General features: G+C 41.3%; 1 protein-coding gene across 1 annotated transcript; it reads right to left on the bottom strand.

Annotated features, from left to right (window-relative positions):
- Nucleotides 1-311: 311 nt before the first annotated feature.
- Nucleotides 312-14,864, bottom strand: si:rp71-17i16.5 (phosphatidylinositol 4,5-bisphosphate 3-kinase catalytic subunit gamma isoform). The gene is made up of 12 exons (XM_068733679.1): nucleotides 14,457-14,864; nucleotides 11,726-12,918; nucleotides 10,514-11,150; nucleotides 9,941-10,006; nucleotides 6,789-7,014; nucleotides 5,559-5,653; nucleotides 4,475-4,618; nucleotides 4,266-4,356; nucleotides 3,488-3,618; nucleotides 2,970-3,081; nucleotides 2,594-2,751; nucleotides 312-1,944 (listed from the first exon to the last, which is right to left on the bottom strand). Exons 1-12 carry the CDS (start codon nucleotides 14,700-14,702, stop codon nucleotides 1,687-1,689), a joined length of 3,357 nt encoding a protein of 1,118 aa, XP_068589780.1. The 5' UTR covers nucleotides 14,703-14,864; the 3' UTR covers nucleotides 312-1,686.
- Between the last annotated feature and the right edge of the window lie 1,846 nt (nucleotides 14,865-16,710).

The following is a 16,710-nucleotide window of genomic DNA, read 5'->3' on the forward strand; positions in this document are numbered from 1 at the left end:
GGAAAATAATAATCATGGTTTTGACAAGAGAAGGACAAATTAATCAGCGAGACCGATAAGAGAGCAGACAAATGGAGAGACAGAGAGGGTGGACAGGTAACAGCAAGCAAAGCAATCCATGTGGTATCCATGGTAACGTTGTCCATCTGTCTCTCTACTCTGAAGTCCACACCGACCCCTGCTCCCTCCTCTCCCTACATTTCTCCCCATACACCATTCCATGTACGGTATGTGTGTTTTACTTATGTCACGACGAGAGTTACGAGATGAGAAAATGTGAAAGACGACACATTACGTCTCAGAGGTTTTTATTCAATGCAGTACAACGTTTGAGGATAAAAACACAAATGAAGCCAGACTCTTTCTAGTCACCTTCCACATGCTTTGCAGGGCTCTCCACTTATTTATTTACTTTATTTGATGTAATTATTATTATATTATTATAAGCATTCCATGAAAATCTTTGTTTAATTTGATCAAATGTGTATGTGGATTTTCCATACTGCAGTCAGGGTACTAGTGAGAGGCAGATTAAAATAGAAGAGCAGAGGTTAAGTTTTCCGGACTTTCAGTCCCTAGTGTTGGACAACCTCTAAATATTAAATCTTTCCCATGATTTAACTCAAAAGCATCTTTTCATTAGACCCTCCAACACGTATTTCCACAGGCCGAGCACTTCTCTTTATGACAAGTGAAATGACTTGCCCCTGGGAGTGCCCCTTACACATACATTACACATTTTGGATGAAAATATAAGTTTAATGTAAAAAATAAAATGTGGTTATAAAATATCTTTCCCTTGTGGGATCTTAGCCGCCTTGGAACCAGATGAATCTCCTAGCTCTTTTGGGATTTGGTCTGGCGTTGTCAGGCTAGACGCCTATCATGCTCCCCAAGAGGGATTTGCTGCTTCTCTTAGAAATAAATGGAAGCCAGCAGCTCTACCCAGCTCGCTGTGTTTGGTGGGTTTCCCTTAAAAGAGTACTCCATCCATTTTAGCATTGCACTCTGACTCACAGTGACACTTTAGAAAAAGTGTTTAAACCGCAGCAAAAGCAAAGATATGGTCCTTTTCATTGCCCACATTCTTCTTCATTGTCAAAAACAGGTGCCTACATTACCCACAATGCAACGGGGACTCCAACAGTTCACAGCCTCAAGTGTAGATAAGGAGCAGACTACAAAGATCTAGTAAGTCAACAACTGACGCTGACTGGCTTTATACAACCTTTAAACTTTGATATGTTAAATCAGTGGAGTTCCCCTTTAACGTTACAGTGCACTATACACACACACACACACACACACACACACACACACACACACACACACACACACACACTATATGAGCTTCTGCTCAGTATTAATAAAAATAGGGGCACTCCACCAATTTTACATTTAAATGAAATAACAATGCAGCTCATTTTGTCTAATTTCAGTAGTCAAACATACAGAATAGGTGTGTTTGAGGTGCCAGTGAGATTTCTGGCTGACTTGATCTTGACATGCTGTTGACTCTGTTTAGAAAGGTGGAAGAGCATCTTTTGTGCCAAAAGTCTATAAAAACAGCCGCGGTGAGGGAGTACATAAAATACATAAAAATAAACAATGAGAACAACCACAAAAAAATAAATATTACATATAGATATTAATAATAATAAAATGTTGCAGCACGATTAAAAATTTCTACTTGATGCCAGCCACCATGTGGATCCACCAGTTGGCCTGCACAGTCCAGCCCAGCTGTTCACACTGAGAGATTTGCTGGAGGAAATGCTCCTTGGCCTCTGCTTCACCCTGTTCCTCCTGGAGCGCTTCCCGCAGGTAGCGCATGTCCTCTGCAGCACTCAGCTCAGGGATGCCCGTCAGCAGCATGAGGGAGAAAAGGGTGACCAGCAGACGAGAGTGCGAGCGCAGGGAGAGGTATGCCTGGGTGCAAGTGTCCTAATGTGGGTAGGTGAGAAAGACAATTAGAGAAGGAATGAAGGAGAAAACATAAGGAAATAAGGACAAAATATAACAGGATATAGGACACAATATCTGACAAATATCTACTGTACATTTACACATAGGCACATACACAGTGGATTCACTTGTGCAACACAAATAATCACCCATCCCATAGAAGCTACTGTTTACAGAAAGACGTGATCCGGAAAATAACAAAGTTTGGTCACAAAATGATTTCAATCAGTGATCATATAATAATTGTGTAGTAATCTTCAAAACAGCGAGCCGCATGATCTTCATTAGCTGACGCCAAAGGAAAATAACTTTTAAGCATGGAACCAATTTTACTGCTTGGACACAGGGGGCTCTTTTGGCCCTTATGAAATGTGAATGTATGCCTTCTAGGGTTCCCTTCCAGTGAATAAAACAACATGTCATATCGCAAGCAGCTAGTGGCCTTTTTTCCCCACCTGGCTGCCTCTCAGACGTCAGCAAATCCTATGAAAAGACTAAAACAAACTGCCAACTCAGGCCAATATGACAAATATAGAACAACTCCAGCCTTATCAAGATATGAAAGTATCAGTATAATTACACACAAACAAACACACCCACACACATGCACACAATCAAGGCTTCTCACCCTGAACCGCTGAAAGTAGAGGCTGTTGCGCCCTCTGCTCCTGCCCATGACATGCAGGAAGTCAGGCGTGAGGACGAATGGTACACGCTCCCGGCTCACGCCAAGGAAGTACTTCCTGTTACCCAGGATGTGACCGAAATCGATGTGAAACAGGTTCCCTGAGAGGCCCAGGAAATACAAAAAGCATTTAAATCAGTCTGTCAATCAACTCATGTCAGTGTTTTGTTGATTTGTTCCTCTTTTCCATCATTCAGTCACTCTCTCAGTGAGATTTACATTATCTGGATTCTTTACATTTGCACAAATGCAGACAGGTTTACTCAGCTAAGCTCAATTAACAGCTTGTGGGAATGTGAACCAAACATGTGGTGCATACCTTGGTCTGTGATCATGATGTTGTCATTGTGTCGATCTCCTATGCCCAACACATACGTGGCCACACAGTAACCAGCACAGGATTGCACAAATCTCTCCACGGCCTTGTAGTGCTGTAGTCAAATGAGATCACAGCAGTGCAGTAACTCAATTGGTAACGTGGCAGATCTAACACCGACGTTATATAATTAATATATTTGAAATAAAAGGAACAAAAGTCAACTGGTCTACACTCTTAATTTAGGCACGCTGTAAAAAGGTTTCAGTGAAAGTGAAAGTGTGTTAAAGACAGGACATCTAGTGACAAGATGTGTCCACTGAAAGAAAAAGTAACTCTGTGTGAGCACAGAAAAAAATAGAAATGACTATTTTTCAGCATTTTAAAGTGGGCAGCTGCACAGGCCGATATCATTTAGCCAGACCATCTTAAATATTAAGGCTTGACTGGAGAGGGCTTTTTTTTCATTTGGGTCCACATTGTCTAAAACCCTGCCTTTGAACTACGTCCAGATTACTTACTATTTCCTGGAGTGGACATTTGGACTTGAGCCACTCAAACAGAGCATCGTTCTTGAAGGCTGCTGACGTTCCTCCCTGGCTCCAATGGATGGCAGCAATGGTCGCTGCATTCCTCACAATCTCAATCATACCTGTGGAGGAGAAACCTGATTTCACTTTGTTGTTGTTGTTGTTTTGTTCATATCACTTTCCAAAGGACTTCCTGGTCGCAAAAATCCACCTGGAGACACACCACCCATACCACAAGTCACACTAAACCAGAATAGAGCTGTAGAAATGAGTCAGCATTTTTGTCCTTTGCACACTCATCTTAAAATCATGGGTTTTTTAAATGGGTTCTTGGCAAGACGCCTGAAATAAGGTCTTTGGTTAAGAGATTTTAACGTTTTTTTGTTCTCCGACATAAAATACGTCAGGAATTTTGAAATTTTTTTGTATCTTAGAAAAGTGTGTAAATGAGACACTAGTCTGCTTTTAGCTTAGAAGTGGTGACATAACCGCAACATCCTGGGTTCGATTCCAGACTTAGGACTTTCGGAATAACATTTATTGTAGACCTTCATGTTGATAAAGAAAACAGTAATGCTTTATTTACGGGTCTATCATTTCTCAGAGGTTGCCTGAAGAAAACTATGTAATGTGGTAAAAAGAATATGGAAAATTGAGGGTTTAATTAGGTCTAATGACCTAATAAGCATTTGCTGATTTGCAGAACAAACTTTCAGACAGTATAGTTAAACAGCTAACTGAATAAATTGATAATAAAAGTGAAAATGACCTATGTTGTGTCCTGTGGAGATGCAGCCGTACGGAACGAGGTTAAGGTCCAGACCTTTTGCCTGCCAGATAGAGTCCATCAGCACCAGCGTCTGAACAGGAAGATGTACATAGTCAGGTGTCACTATATCCAAAAGGTAGGAATATATTCACCGACGTAAAACACCAACATTCTTTATTTTTCAGTGAGATGACTAATTTCTCTTTGACCTGAATGACCAGCATGTCCTGTCGGAGGTCGTCCCCCTCTTTGAAGATGATTCCCACGGGTGTAGCAGAGGTGGGCGACGGCATGGGAGAGAACTCCAGCCACAGCGGCTTCTTCCTGGAGGCCATCACCTTGCATTTGTCCAGCTGGATGAGAGGGATTCAAAGAGAACTAATTTGTTGATGGTGAGCTTGACAGTTAATAGGGAATGGGTTTTATTGAAGGTCTGATGTAGACTAAAGCCTTAAAACTGTTAAAGGTTGATTATTTTCCATAGATATATTTAAAAGTGCCTAACATCCATCCATCCATCTGAGCACATGAGCCTGCACACAAACTCTGCACCATTCACTGCCAGACTGGGAATATTTTAATCATAATTAGATTGGGTACTTTAATATCACGAACTGTCAAATGTTTATTGACATCTCTGTATGATTGTAATGTAGTAACCACACGCTCCTACAATGGAAACGTTTAATCAAGCGTTCAGTTCACATTCAGACTACTGTAGGTCAGATTAGCTGGATTCAACTGGAGGACATGAATGATGACGGGCAGATATTTGAACTTAAAGAGGAATAAATGGATGGAAAAGGAGAGCAAAGTCTGGCAGGAGAGACAGGGCACGACAAGCTCACAGAGAGGTGAGAGAAAGAGAGGAGGGAAATAGAAAAAAAAGTGAATGTGAGGGACGAGGAATTCAGCGAGACCGAATCAAAGAGAAGGAGACAGAAACAAACTCACCCGGTGATTGATGAATTATAGCCCACCCACTGACCTGCCAAAACCTTTTGTAATATTATGTAAACTGTTCTTATACATTAGCAGCTAAAAGGCCTGATTTATAAAGCTAATAGGAGAGTGAATACCTGTATGTGAACACTGTGTGTGTGTGTGTGTGTGTGTGTGTGTGTGTGTGTGTGTGTGTGGGCTGTTGGGGCATCAGGATGAACCACTCACACAAGACTAAACATGGCAGACAAAGACCATCAAAAAACACGAATAACATTTTGTATTCCACACTGTCATTCAACACCAACACACTCAATTTGCACGCACACGAGCAGCATTAGCGAGGCTTACCAGGATCCTTCCAGCTTTGATTCGGGGGTCATAGGGCAACAGGAATTCATTCGGTAGATTACTGTTTCTAAGAAGCTCTTGAAGCTTGAGGGGAGCTAAAGTAAAAGAAACACAAAGACACACTTATACAAATTGGTTATGGGGATAAGGGGATCGGATTTCAGTAACTGAATATTGAGGGAGCCACACACACAATCAACCAATCACTGATGGCTGGAAGAGATTTTGTCATCATACACCGTCCTGCTGCCACAAACACTCACTCACTAGAGCACGTTATACAACAAGCGGTTCTGACCAAGCAATCTGATATAGACATTTAGAATGTGCTCATATCAGCAGGACAACACAAGTAGCCACTGCTCATCACTAAAGACATCACTCCGCCATTTCAATGGCGACGCTGTAACCTGCCAGAGCTGCAGCAAAAGCTTACAATGCTGATGGAAAATGGTTTTGTTTGTTTTGTTTTTGATGGATGTTTGGAAGAGGAATGAGGAGAACACAAAATCAAAAAATGAGACACATGTAGAAATTTCAAATGAATCAATTAGAGAAGTCGAGGAATTAAGTCAGTCCGTCCCAGTCAACTTCTTGGACTGTATGCAGGCAATCGGCTCCAAGTTGCTGTTTAAGACACGCCCATACAATCTTGACCAAAAACAAAATTAAACTCACCAAGCTGTCTGCCCGTGCAGCAGCGGCTGAGTTACAGCCAGTGTGTGTACCGATAGTTCCGTTAGCTGTTAGCGGTTAGCAGAGGGACTGTGTTTGAAGACCTGTGAGTGAGTTGTGCTCAGTTTGGTCATTTTAATCATACCTATCTCATTTATCATTGTCTGTCAAGCCAGGTACGCGGAGCCAATGGAACAGTACCTTTAATAACTGCCTGTAAAAAGTATATGGTGTAAATTTAAATTTGGTGTCAAAAACTGGTCTCATGGTTAAAAGTCCTGTTTTGTGGGATCCATTCACCTCCCCTTCTACCAACCAATATCTTTGTAGATATGTAACACTACATCACTAGCTCTGACTGTTGCATAGTCACGTGGATGTGTTTAATTTGTCCAAAAAGGATCTTAATTGACTTTCCATTGGCCTTGTTTTCCTCCTGGGCAAGACAAAAAAAAAAAGGCCAATTTGACTGATTTTGACGTTATTCCAGCATTCTGTAAAAGTATATTCATGGTATATTATTCCATTGGAATGTCTTTCTTGGATGTGTCTCACCTGTAGGAGGAAGGTCGGTCTTGTCGGGGTACAGTTTTTTAATTGCTATAGCAACCCCCCGTAGGGCCTCCACAGCCTGGACCTGCTGGGTGAAGCTGTCGAGCATGGCCTGACCACAGCCCATCAGGTAGGCCTCCAGAATCACAGCCATGCGCTGGCGGAAGAACAGACACCCTGCCACCTCACTGCGGACATACCAGAAGAAGAAGTGGCCGATTCTCTTGCTCTGCGGTGAAGGAGGAGACAGTGGAGGTGAGGTGAGTGAAGGATACAGACACAGATGTAGCTGCAGTGTGACAGGGATGAAAAGATTCACAGTTTAAATGTGCTTCTATCTGTCACAGAGACGTCCATGGTGGGTTTTTTTTGTCATAAAATCACACCTGTTCCACTGCTGAGACCATGGTAACACCATGCACTACACATTGACAATAACCCTTAAACCAACAACTACATGTTTTTAACTTAGTTATTCAGAAAAAATGTCTAACCATCACATGACTAGCGAAAACTTCTTTCTAGTTTGACTGGACGAAGTTGCAACTGTAAAAATATCGACGCATCCAGTGTTGATCTGTTGTATGTGACTAAAGTAGGAGTGCAGGAAGTGGCGCAAACTCAATACAACTTTTTACCTGAACATTTGCCAGCTTGTTTTCATACTAGCTTGTTGCACTTATTGTATTCGTATTACTTATAGCACTAACTGTTTTTCTTGTTTCTGCACTGTACTTTGGCTCTGAGTTATGCTCTGCTTCATGCTCTTAGATGCTTGTTTGGAAAAGGAAATGTACTTATGACTTCTGGTGACTAGTAGTTCTTTTGATTACCAATGTTGATGCACTTATTGTAAGTCGCTTTGGATAAAAGCGTCTGCTAAATGACTGTAATGTAATGTAATGTAATGTAATGTTGTAATAAAAATAAGCGTGGTTCTATGGAATGTTTTAAACCATGGTTTGACAAACCCTTGGAAAGAAAAGTGTTTGAGTCCAAATCACTCTTTATACTCTGTGTGTGTGTGAGAGTCTACTACACACCTACACACCTGCTATCAACCAACTCGTCACCTCTCCCTGCTCTGCAGACACCTGTCGAAAAATCCACTCATCATCTCCTCAGCCCTGGCTTTCCTCCCAGTGCTAGCCAGATTATTGTCTCAGCTACTGTGGTAATTAATGCTTCAGGCCTCAGCCGTTTTTGTGTTTTCCTTGTGTTGCTATGGACACATTAACGGCTCTTGGCCCCTGCGCCTCAGCACCATCTGCTCGTCTGCAAGCTGTGGCCGTGGTCTCGAATGTGATTACGCTGCGCAAAACTACAAAAATGGCGGCGAGGCAATTAATGGCGCAATGAGGCACACGATAGAGGCCACGCTTACACGCCACGTGCGTGTGAGATAAGCATTACAGCACAGTCTATATGTGTGTGTGAGTATGTGTACGTGTGTGTGGGTTAGTTTAAACAATAAGGAGAAGAAAAACACAAGTTATCCTTTTCTCCTATTCAAAACAGTCTATTGTTCAACCAGTTAATGTAGGACTATTCTTAGAGTTTTCTTAACAGCAACTGTGAGGAATTTTAAGTTTTAAAGCATTCCTAGTGCTGGATATTATGTGTCACAGTGTGGTTACTTGGGAAGTGTTAAACCAAGGAGTGTGGTCATTGAATGTATATTGAGTCTGTGATGGGGGTTTGAGGAATGCCAGGAGGTGTCAATCTGCGGGGGAAGAGGGTAGTTCACTGAGGTTTCTGCCCAGGACAATGGGTCAGGATCCAAGGAGGAGCTCATTGGACTTCAGCCAATCGTGGAACTGATCGATAGGTTGAGGAATGCAACTCTGGGGGGGCAAAGGAGCTGTTTGTCCCCTGAGAGAATCAGACTTCCTTCGTACCATGGGGCAGATACATCTATCTGTCCTGTGGTATGAACGGGGTCTCATATTTCTTGAAATATTTGACTATCGGTAGTGTAATTTGGTTTGTGATTGTTTTGGCTTCTGTTAACAATATTAAATACTTTTGATTTTGACCTGGACCTGCTGACTCCTGCCCTGCTTGCTGATGGAACAAAGAGTGCAAAGGGGGGGGGCTGCTGCTTCTTCTCCTCAGTGGCCTTCTTCTCCACTATGGCCTTCTTCCTCTCTGTTTGAGAAATTTCTGAACATTACACAACAGCGCCCCCTTTCATAAAAATCAAATCGCGTAGGATGGCAGAGCTGTAGGTAGTGCTGATGTTTATAGTCTCAGTGACGTCATGGCCGAATCACAGGGATCCCCTGTGGTGTGTGGGAGAAATGTATCATACCGTTCTCTTAGTTATAACTTGTATGGCTTAAACCTGCATATATTCATTTTAACCTAAATAATAAATGTTATATCGAATGTATTTTCATGTCTAACCCTCTTCCCTCAATAACAACACCAAGGCTGGGAACTCGGCCTTGGTGGATGCATCAGCAGGCAGAGGAGGAGGACATCTGCGAAAAGTATACTTTGTTATACTGTTCCTTGCTGTTAGACCTCCGAACCATCTGTGGGGAAAGAGCTCTATCCATTCAGCTGAATTATTACAAATTGTTTGTTCATTAAATATGATTTTAATACTTTAAGAAGTTCGTCATCTCGGTTATTTCTCACAGGGAGGTTAAAAAGTTTTTTTTCCACAACATGGTGCATATGACCCTCATCCAATGAGATGCCAGGGATGTGGTTTAATTAAAGCAAATCTCACACATAAATGAGATTTTGACACTTGGTGGGGGATGGCGTGGTTTAACCCAAATCAAGCTGTTGAAATGCCATGTAGGCCATGTCTTTGTTTCAACCTCATGGTGGTCTGTCCATCGAGAACCGCTACTCCGATCTACTTCACAGTTGGTGGGTGTCCTGCATGCTCATTGACTTGAGACACCTCTGCAGCTGGATGCTGGATATGCTAACGTTACAATCACACTTTTCTTCACGTACGACCACGCGCTCTGAACCGGCACTGCAGTAGTATGATTAGGAATGTTCTTTAAATGGGGGAAAAATGGCAACAAAAAAGACAAAAAGGATGTACTACGAATATTCTTCTATATTAATCTGAAAATAATATATTGTGTGTATGTTGTGTGTTGCTCCAAATATGAAGATGCTGCATGACTCACCCGCAGAGCTCTTTGGATGAGGTACCGAGCGAGGAAACTGTCATGGTATGGTTCCACTTTGAGGGTCTGTATGAGTAAACAGGATAGAGAAAAATAATGTCACCAATTTGTAGTTAAGTACGAGACGTGCCTCTTCATAATACCAGCATTTGAGTTCACTGGCTAATGCTAAATGTTTCACGTCCTCTTGGATGCATCCAAACTGAAAAAAAACATAATGGGAGAAGATTTTTTGAATGATGATTCACAAGCAATGTGTTTACTTAATTCTTTTATTTTTATTCCAGTCTTAAATGAAAGTATCAAACAGGTCGAATCCAGTTGAAACACAGTAGAGCTGGGACTTATTGGGGCCCCTGGGGGTCTGGAGCTATTAGTTTAGTTTAGAATAATAGGTTTGGATATAAATCTATATTAATTATGTGTGGTGTTTTTGCATTGGATTGCATAATATTGCTACTGGCTTCCAATAGAAAAGTATGTTCAAATATTTTGTCACAGTTCCTCCACACACACACACTTAGTCTATGGCTTAAAGTTTAGTTTTTTTGCTGTATCTCTACAAACACATACCTGCACCAGCTGAAGCAAATACATCAATACATCGTCATTGGACAGGCTCTCCAATCTCTGGACTGCTAGTCTCCTGGCCGTCCCGTCAGCAAAGTCCATGCTTAACAGCTCCAGGGCCACTGTCACATCCAACTCTCCAGGATCCCAGTTTCCCAGTAGCCAGTGGACATCCTCGACCACTCTGCGGTTCATCCAATCAACATTGCGTAGATATTGGGGTAGATTCGAGGCGTAGCGGATGCTCTCCTCCCGGAACCTTTTGAGGCAAGCCCTGTCGGTGTTGGTGACTGAAGATGGGGATCTGAGAACTCCAGTGTCTGTCGATGAGTCCTGGCACTGTTTCACATGCAGAGAGGAAGAATCTGTGCTGGGTAATGTGGAAGGGGGTGAGGAGGTGGTTGATTTGGTTGGGGGGAGGCTGGAGGAATGACTGTCGGAGCTTTCAGAGGTGCTGAAGCTATTTGGCAGAACCACAGGGAAGCTGTAGCGGTCGAGAAGGAAGCTGATAGCCATGGAGTCTGCTATGTCTGGGTTAGTGGCGGAGGACAGCTTGTCTGCCTGGTAGGTGATGGCTCCTTCCTCCACGTCAGGGTAGGACCACATGTGCATGGTGTAAGGGCCCTGGCTGAGCACGGACCTGCAGGGATGAACGAGTGGACAATTTGAAAATGAATTTGAAATAAACAAACCCTTCAATTAAGAGTTATGATACTTTACGGAACAAGTGTAGCGGCTGAGAGACGCACTCAGCCACCCAAAATAGGATTCAGTTTTCTGCAGCAGAATGTGAGATTAGCGGTGGACAGACACAGAGGAGCACACTCACTCATAGACTTGCGAACCTACGTGCAAGCGATTACATGACTCTCCCGGCGGAGATGATTATTTATGCATCATTGCCATCATAGTGATTATAGGGATGTTCCTAAAATATTACCTCTCTGCTTTATTATTATTAATATCAATATTAATGTAAATAAAACTCTTACGAACGCCTGCTGTTTCTTCTGAATTTCTGCCTGTATGTCTTGTTAAACATATAAAATCATGTATTACATTTTAGAAGCATAATTTCCATAAAAAAAACAAAACAGTAAGGAATACAACCAAGTCACTTTTTAATCAGCTACAGTGCAGAGACATGTTATGTTAGCTTGCTGTCCCTTTCTGACATTTAACACTAGAAGTTGTAATTGATATTAAAAACCTTACCTGTGGTCAATGAGGAGAAGATTGACAAAGTAGAGCACCTTTCCATTTCCTTTCTGCAGGTCCGGTGTTTTATTGACTGAAGACGACGGCAACTTTGAGTCTTTGGTTACTGGGGAGATGTCACCACCACTAGCATTAATAGTGAAAGCCAGCTTGGCTCCACGTGGCAGATCCCTGAGGAGAACATCAAAGTCCAGCCACTCATTCCACAGCACTTCATCTGCGAAGGCCTTGGGAAGGGAGGACACCGAGGAGAGAACCTTGTTACCGTAGAGTATGGAGGCTTTTACGTAAACAGACTGAGGGCATTTGCTCGGAAGGTTTGGGATGTCGAAGCCAAGCAATTTCACTCGGAGCCTCCTGTTGCAGTCCCACAAGGATATCATGAAGATGTCGTCCAAATCCTTCCCTTCCAGGCGGAGATCGTCGTGGGAGCTGAACTGGCCACTGGAACCATCAACAAGAGGCCAGTCCACGAACTTGACAGCCTCGTCGTCGAGCTGCGACACGGGGACCACAGAAAGGTGGAGGTCTTGGTTGGTTTTCAAGCACTGTCGAACCCAGAGGAAATCGCTCAGGGGGTGGTCTCCTGATAAAAACTCCTCCCTCCCGGAGACTTTCAACACCAAACTGTCCGAAGTGTCATAATCAAGCTTCTGGTCTGCCGCCACTCTTCCAAAATATGTGAGAAGAACACTTGGCGTTGCACTAAAGTCCAACTCTATGCTGAAGCTGATCTTGCTCATGTAATGGAGGGTGACAGGGAGCTTTCTGTTCAGCTGGTCCTGAAGGTCTTTCGGAATGGGAGCGCACGTTGTCCAAGGCTCTGTGGCATACAACTCGTCGTCCCGATCCCTGAGCTCTTGTCTCCTCGGAGATGCCAGTTTCCTGCGGGTGAACGTGAGCTCGCCGAGTCTGTCAGACGCTTCTCTCTCCAGGTCGTGTCCGATCAGGTACGCCAGATGCTGCTGTTGTTTCTTCTTCTCCTCCGAATCGACTGCCATCAGCGGTTTTACCACTATGTGCGCCGACAGATGGCCGGTGTCGTCACATGACCATGGGATGTCCAACGTCCTGATGACCTGACAGTCATCGTAGGCCTCGTACCAGTCACCCCCCCTGGCATATAGCAGAGTGTATCTCTCCGGGTCCAATACTGCAAATGGGTCTGGGTGGCAATTTTGTTCTTGTGCCTGAAGGCATAGAGACAAAGATTTTGGAAAATTGTTGATGGTTGCAGTTTGATTATATATTTTTAAACCAAAAGTCTGCAGCCACACCAGCAGCTCTGTGAGGTAATAAACTGTAGATAGCATACAGCACAGTGGTGGTTTAAGCTAAATGCTATTGTCAGCATGCTAACAGGCTTATAATAGCAATGCTGACATGTTGATGCGTAGTGTTAAAAGTTAATAATATTCTGCACTTAAGCATGTAACAGGAATGGCTTTAGTTTTGCAGGTATTTGGTGTAGTATTAGAAAAATACAGATTTTGAATAAACCTAAGAGCCCAATGTGATCAGAATCCTAACACATTCATTCACGAGAGAATAGAGCTGAAACAAGTGGTTTAATAACCACAGACAAAGTCCCTGCACACAAATTTCTCTTGTTAGAAAATGAGAAAAATATAATATCCTGGCTTTTTTGATTGACATCACTTCACACCTGAATGAACTGAATTTAAAGCTGCAGGGCGATTCAGTGAAATTGATTTTATTTTAAGATGCACATTTTTCAAAAGCTTTCTGTTATGTCAGTTATTCTTTGATCCAGCCCTTATTTTACTTGAAATGAAAAGAACATTTATTTATGTATTTCTATGTATTATTTATAATCCATCCAGTTAAATTTGAAAACTGAAAATAATAATTGTTAAAATATATTTGATGTGTACTTTCTTTATTTGATTTGACAGTTATTGACTACACAGAGACGTTGTTACTACGACTAGGCTACATGTATATGTATATATATATATATATATGTATGTATATATATATATATATATATATATATATATATATATACATATATATATATATATATATATATGTATGTATATATATATATATATATATATATATATATATACATACATATATATATATATATATATATATGTATGTATATATATATATATATATATATATATATATATATATATATATATGTGTATATATGGCACTAAATAGCACAAGTTAGATATTATTGTAATGTTCCGGACCTTTGCCCGAGGAGATTTTCTCAATCTGGACCTTTTGGAATTTTAATTAACCCCTGGTATATAGAGTTAAACAAATCTACAGCAGTTAAATGCAACACACACATTAATTCAACATGAATCCATAAACATATGTAGTAAAACACAGACTGGAAACATTTTACTGCAGAATGAATACATTTACTTCAGTACATTGCTGATAATACTTACATACTTTAACTTAAGTAATGTTTTGTATGCAGGACTTTTACCTGTAGTGGGGTATTTTCAAAGTGTAGTATTAGTACTTAAAGTAAGTAAAGGATCTGAATACTTCTTCCACCACTGCTTTTTGAGACATTTTAGGACTTTTCCTGACCCTGTCTGCTCTCCATTCCCAACACACCAGTAGCACCACCTGATCAAAAGGTCAATATGTGTGCATATATTGAAAAGAAAGTGCGTAAAACACTCAGAAAGATCTTCTTCTTTTTTAACAATAGACCATGCGATAGGGTTTTGCCTACCTGCATGCAGATGCGTAGCCGCAGCTGGTGGACACTGCACTGGGCAGGGAGGATGACCGACACTGACCCGCACGCCATATTGACATTGTAATCATCATCGCCAGACGCCTGCGGTGGACCGGAACCGTGCTTGAACTCACAGATGAATTTCAGGTTGTTCTCAGAACCGCCCTGAGTTGGCATTCCAAATAAAGAGTCCACAGCATGTGGACTGACAGCCGGATTCAGGAGCAATGAGAGATCCATCGATACTTAGGAGAGAAAATCACAAACTTAAATACCTTTTTTTAAGAACTCTGTATTTGACTGATTATCGGATCCATCTCTGCAGTGTGGTTAACGGGTTATTAATAGAGCGTTGCAGATGCAGCGCGCGAACAAAGGAAATCATTAAGAAAACTCCAAAGATTTCTTAGAAATACAGGTGCTGCTTTCTTAAGATCCTCAGCTGGAGTCCGTGTGAGTGATTCACCTGTTTGACTGTGTGAGAACGTGCGTTCCCTTTTGTTGTGATTGCTCTGGGACTTCCTCATTCTTTTACACCACAGTTCTCAAACACGTAGACATGAATACCAACAAAACACATACTGACATTGTATCGGTTGACTTCCTTGTTCCCTTTTTGCACTTAGATAACAAATTGTAGTTACAATTTCTGACATGTTCACAGTTAACAGGCCTGGGTACTTTTTTTTAAGGTGTTCCACTTTAAAACAAATGCAATAAACAATGAAAAATGTTTCTCTTGGTTTACCAGTCAACATTTGTTATGTAGTGTCAAAAGGGAGTAGTGCTAGTGTCTTGCAGGAATGCACCAAACCTGTTTTGGTGGTTTGACTTGCTGTTCTGAGAAGGCGCGTTAGAATGGATTATGGATGCACTTTCAATTCAAAGTTGGAATATTACTGGGTCTTTGGACACAATGGGGATTTTCAAGCAGTGCTTATGACAACCAGTCACTTTAATGTTTCCTCAACAGCTGCTGTGAGCTCTCTGCACTTAAACTACACTGTCAACAATAATCAGTACAGCACCTTCCTGTGACAGGGATTGAAAAAATAACTGGCAGATAACAAAGAGGCATGTTAAGCAATCTATACCAACGGGCAAAAAGAGGGCAACCAGATTAAAACGGACAAACAAAAGCTATTCAAACATACAGATTGAGTGGTTTGACCAGGACTTACAACCCGCCTCTGTTAGTACAACCAGAAAACCAACCAATGGATTCTGTATAAAAGAATAAAATGCTGCTGAAATCTCAATGGTACAATGGTGTTTCCATTTTAAATGAAAAAGATCATTGTTTCCAGCATAATTCATTGGTAAGCAATGCATACTACTGGTGGCCACTGGCCAATGGATCCCAGGCACAAGTGAAAAGGAAGGGATACAGCGGGCTCACATGGGTGAGAATATGTTGTCTCATTTAGCCTCTTGTTTGCAACTGCCTTTTTTAATACGCAAAAGCTTCAAATTCCCCACAATAAAAAGTAAAGATTTCTTAATCTTGTGTTAAAAAAAGAAGGTTTTTTAGGCATCGAAAAAAAAAAAGATTGATCTTGAGACCAGGGAACAAGAAGTGCAATAATGCTGACTTGTTTCTGGGTTTAATGACTCATTTCTGCAGCATTCTGCTCTAAGTGCTCAAAGGAAGCCATGAGGAAGTTTAATCATGCTTTAGTTTTATGAGTGGATACTGTGGAGAAAACAAGTGTAGTCAGTAAACACTGGAGAGAATCATTCAAGATCATTTGCAATAGGCCAATACTACATTCACAATAATCTTTCCTCTTTTTGTATTTTAAGTGTAATCAAAGGGAAGTGCCGTATCATATATCATAATGAAGTATAACTTAGAAGAGGAAGTACTGCAGTTCTCCTTTGAATTCTTCAGCTGCAATATCATCAAAAGACAGGACCTTCAATCCTGTGTTTCTGTACACCTGAATTCTAAAATAACTTTGGGAGGACTGTGGCGGTCGATTAATCAAAATGAGAAATAACATGTTAATAAGGAAGCATTAGTGGTGCTAATAAAGAGATAATATATTTAGCCTACAGATATATTCAACTTTATTTCAAACACATGAATCCATATAAAGAAAAAACAACAACAAAGAAATACTATACAAGGACACCAAGACACAGGTATTATCATTGCAGTTCAAAAGTCAACAGTGGTTTAAAAGACTCAGTTAAGGCCATTTTCATTACATTTTTTGATTCAATCAATCGACATTTAAATGTGTAC

The sequence above is a fragment of the Cebidichthys violaceus genome, unplaced genomic scaffold, assembly GCF_023349555.1.
Source record: "Cebidichthys violaceus isolate CVI_PGR_0920_01 unplaced genomic scaffold, fCebVio1.0.p SCAF_6, whole genome shotgun sequence".
NCBI classification, from domain to species: domain Eukaryota; kingdom Metazoa; phylum Chordata; class Actinopteri; order Perciformes; family Stichaeidae; genus Cebidichthys; species Cebidichthys violaceus.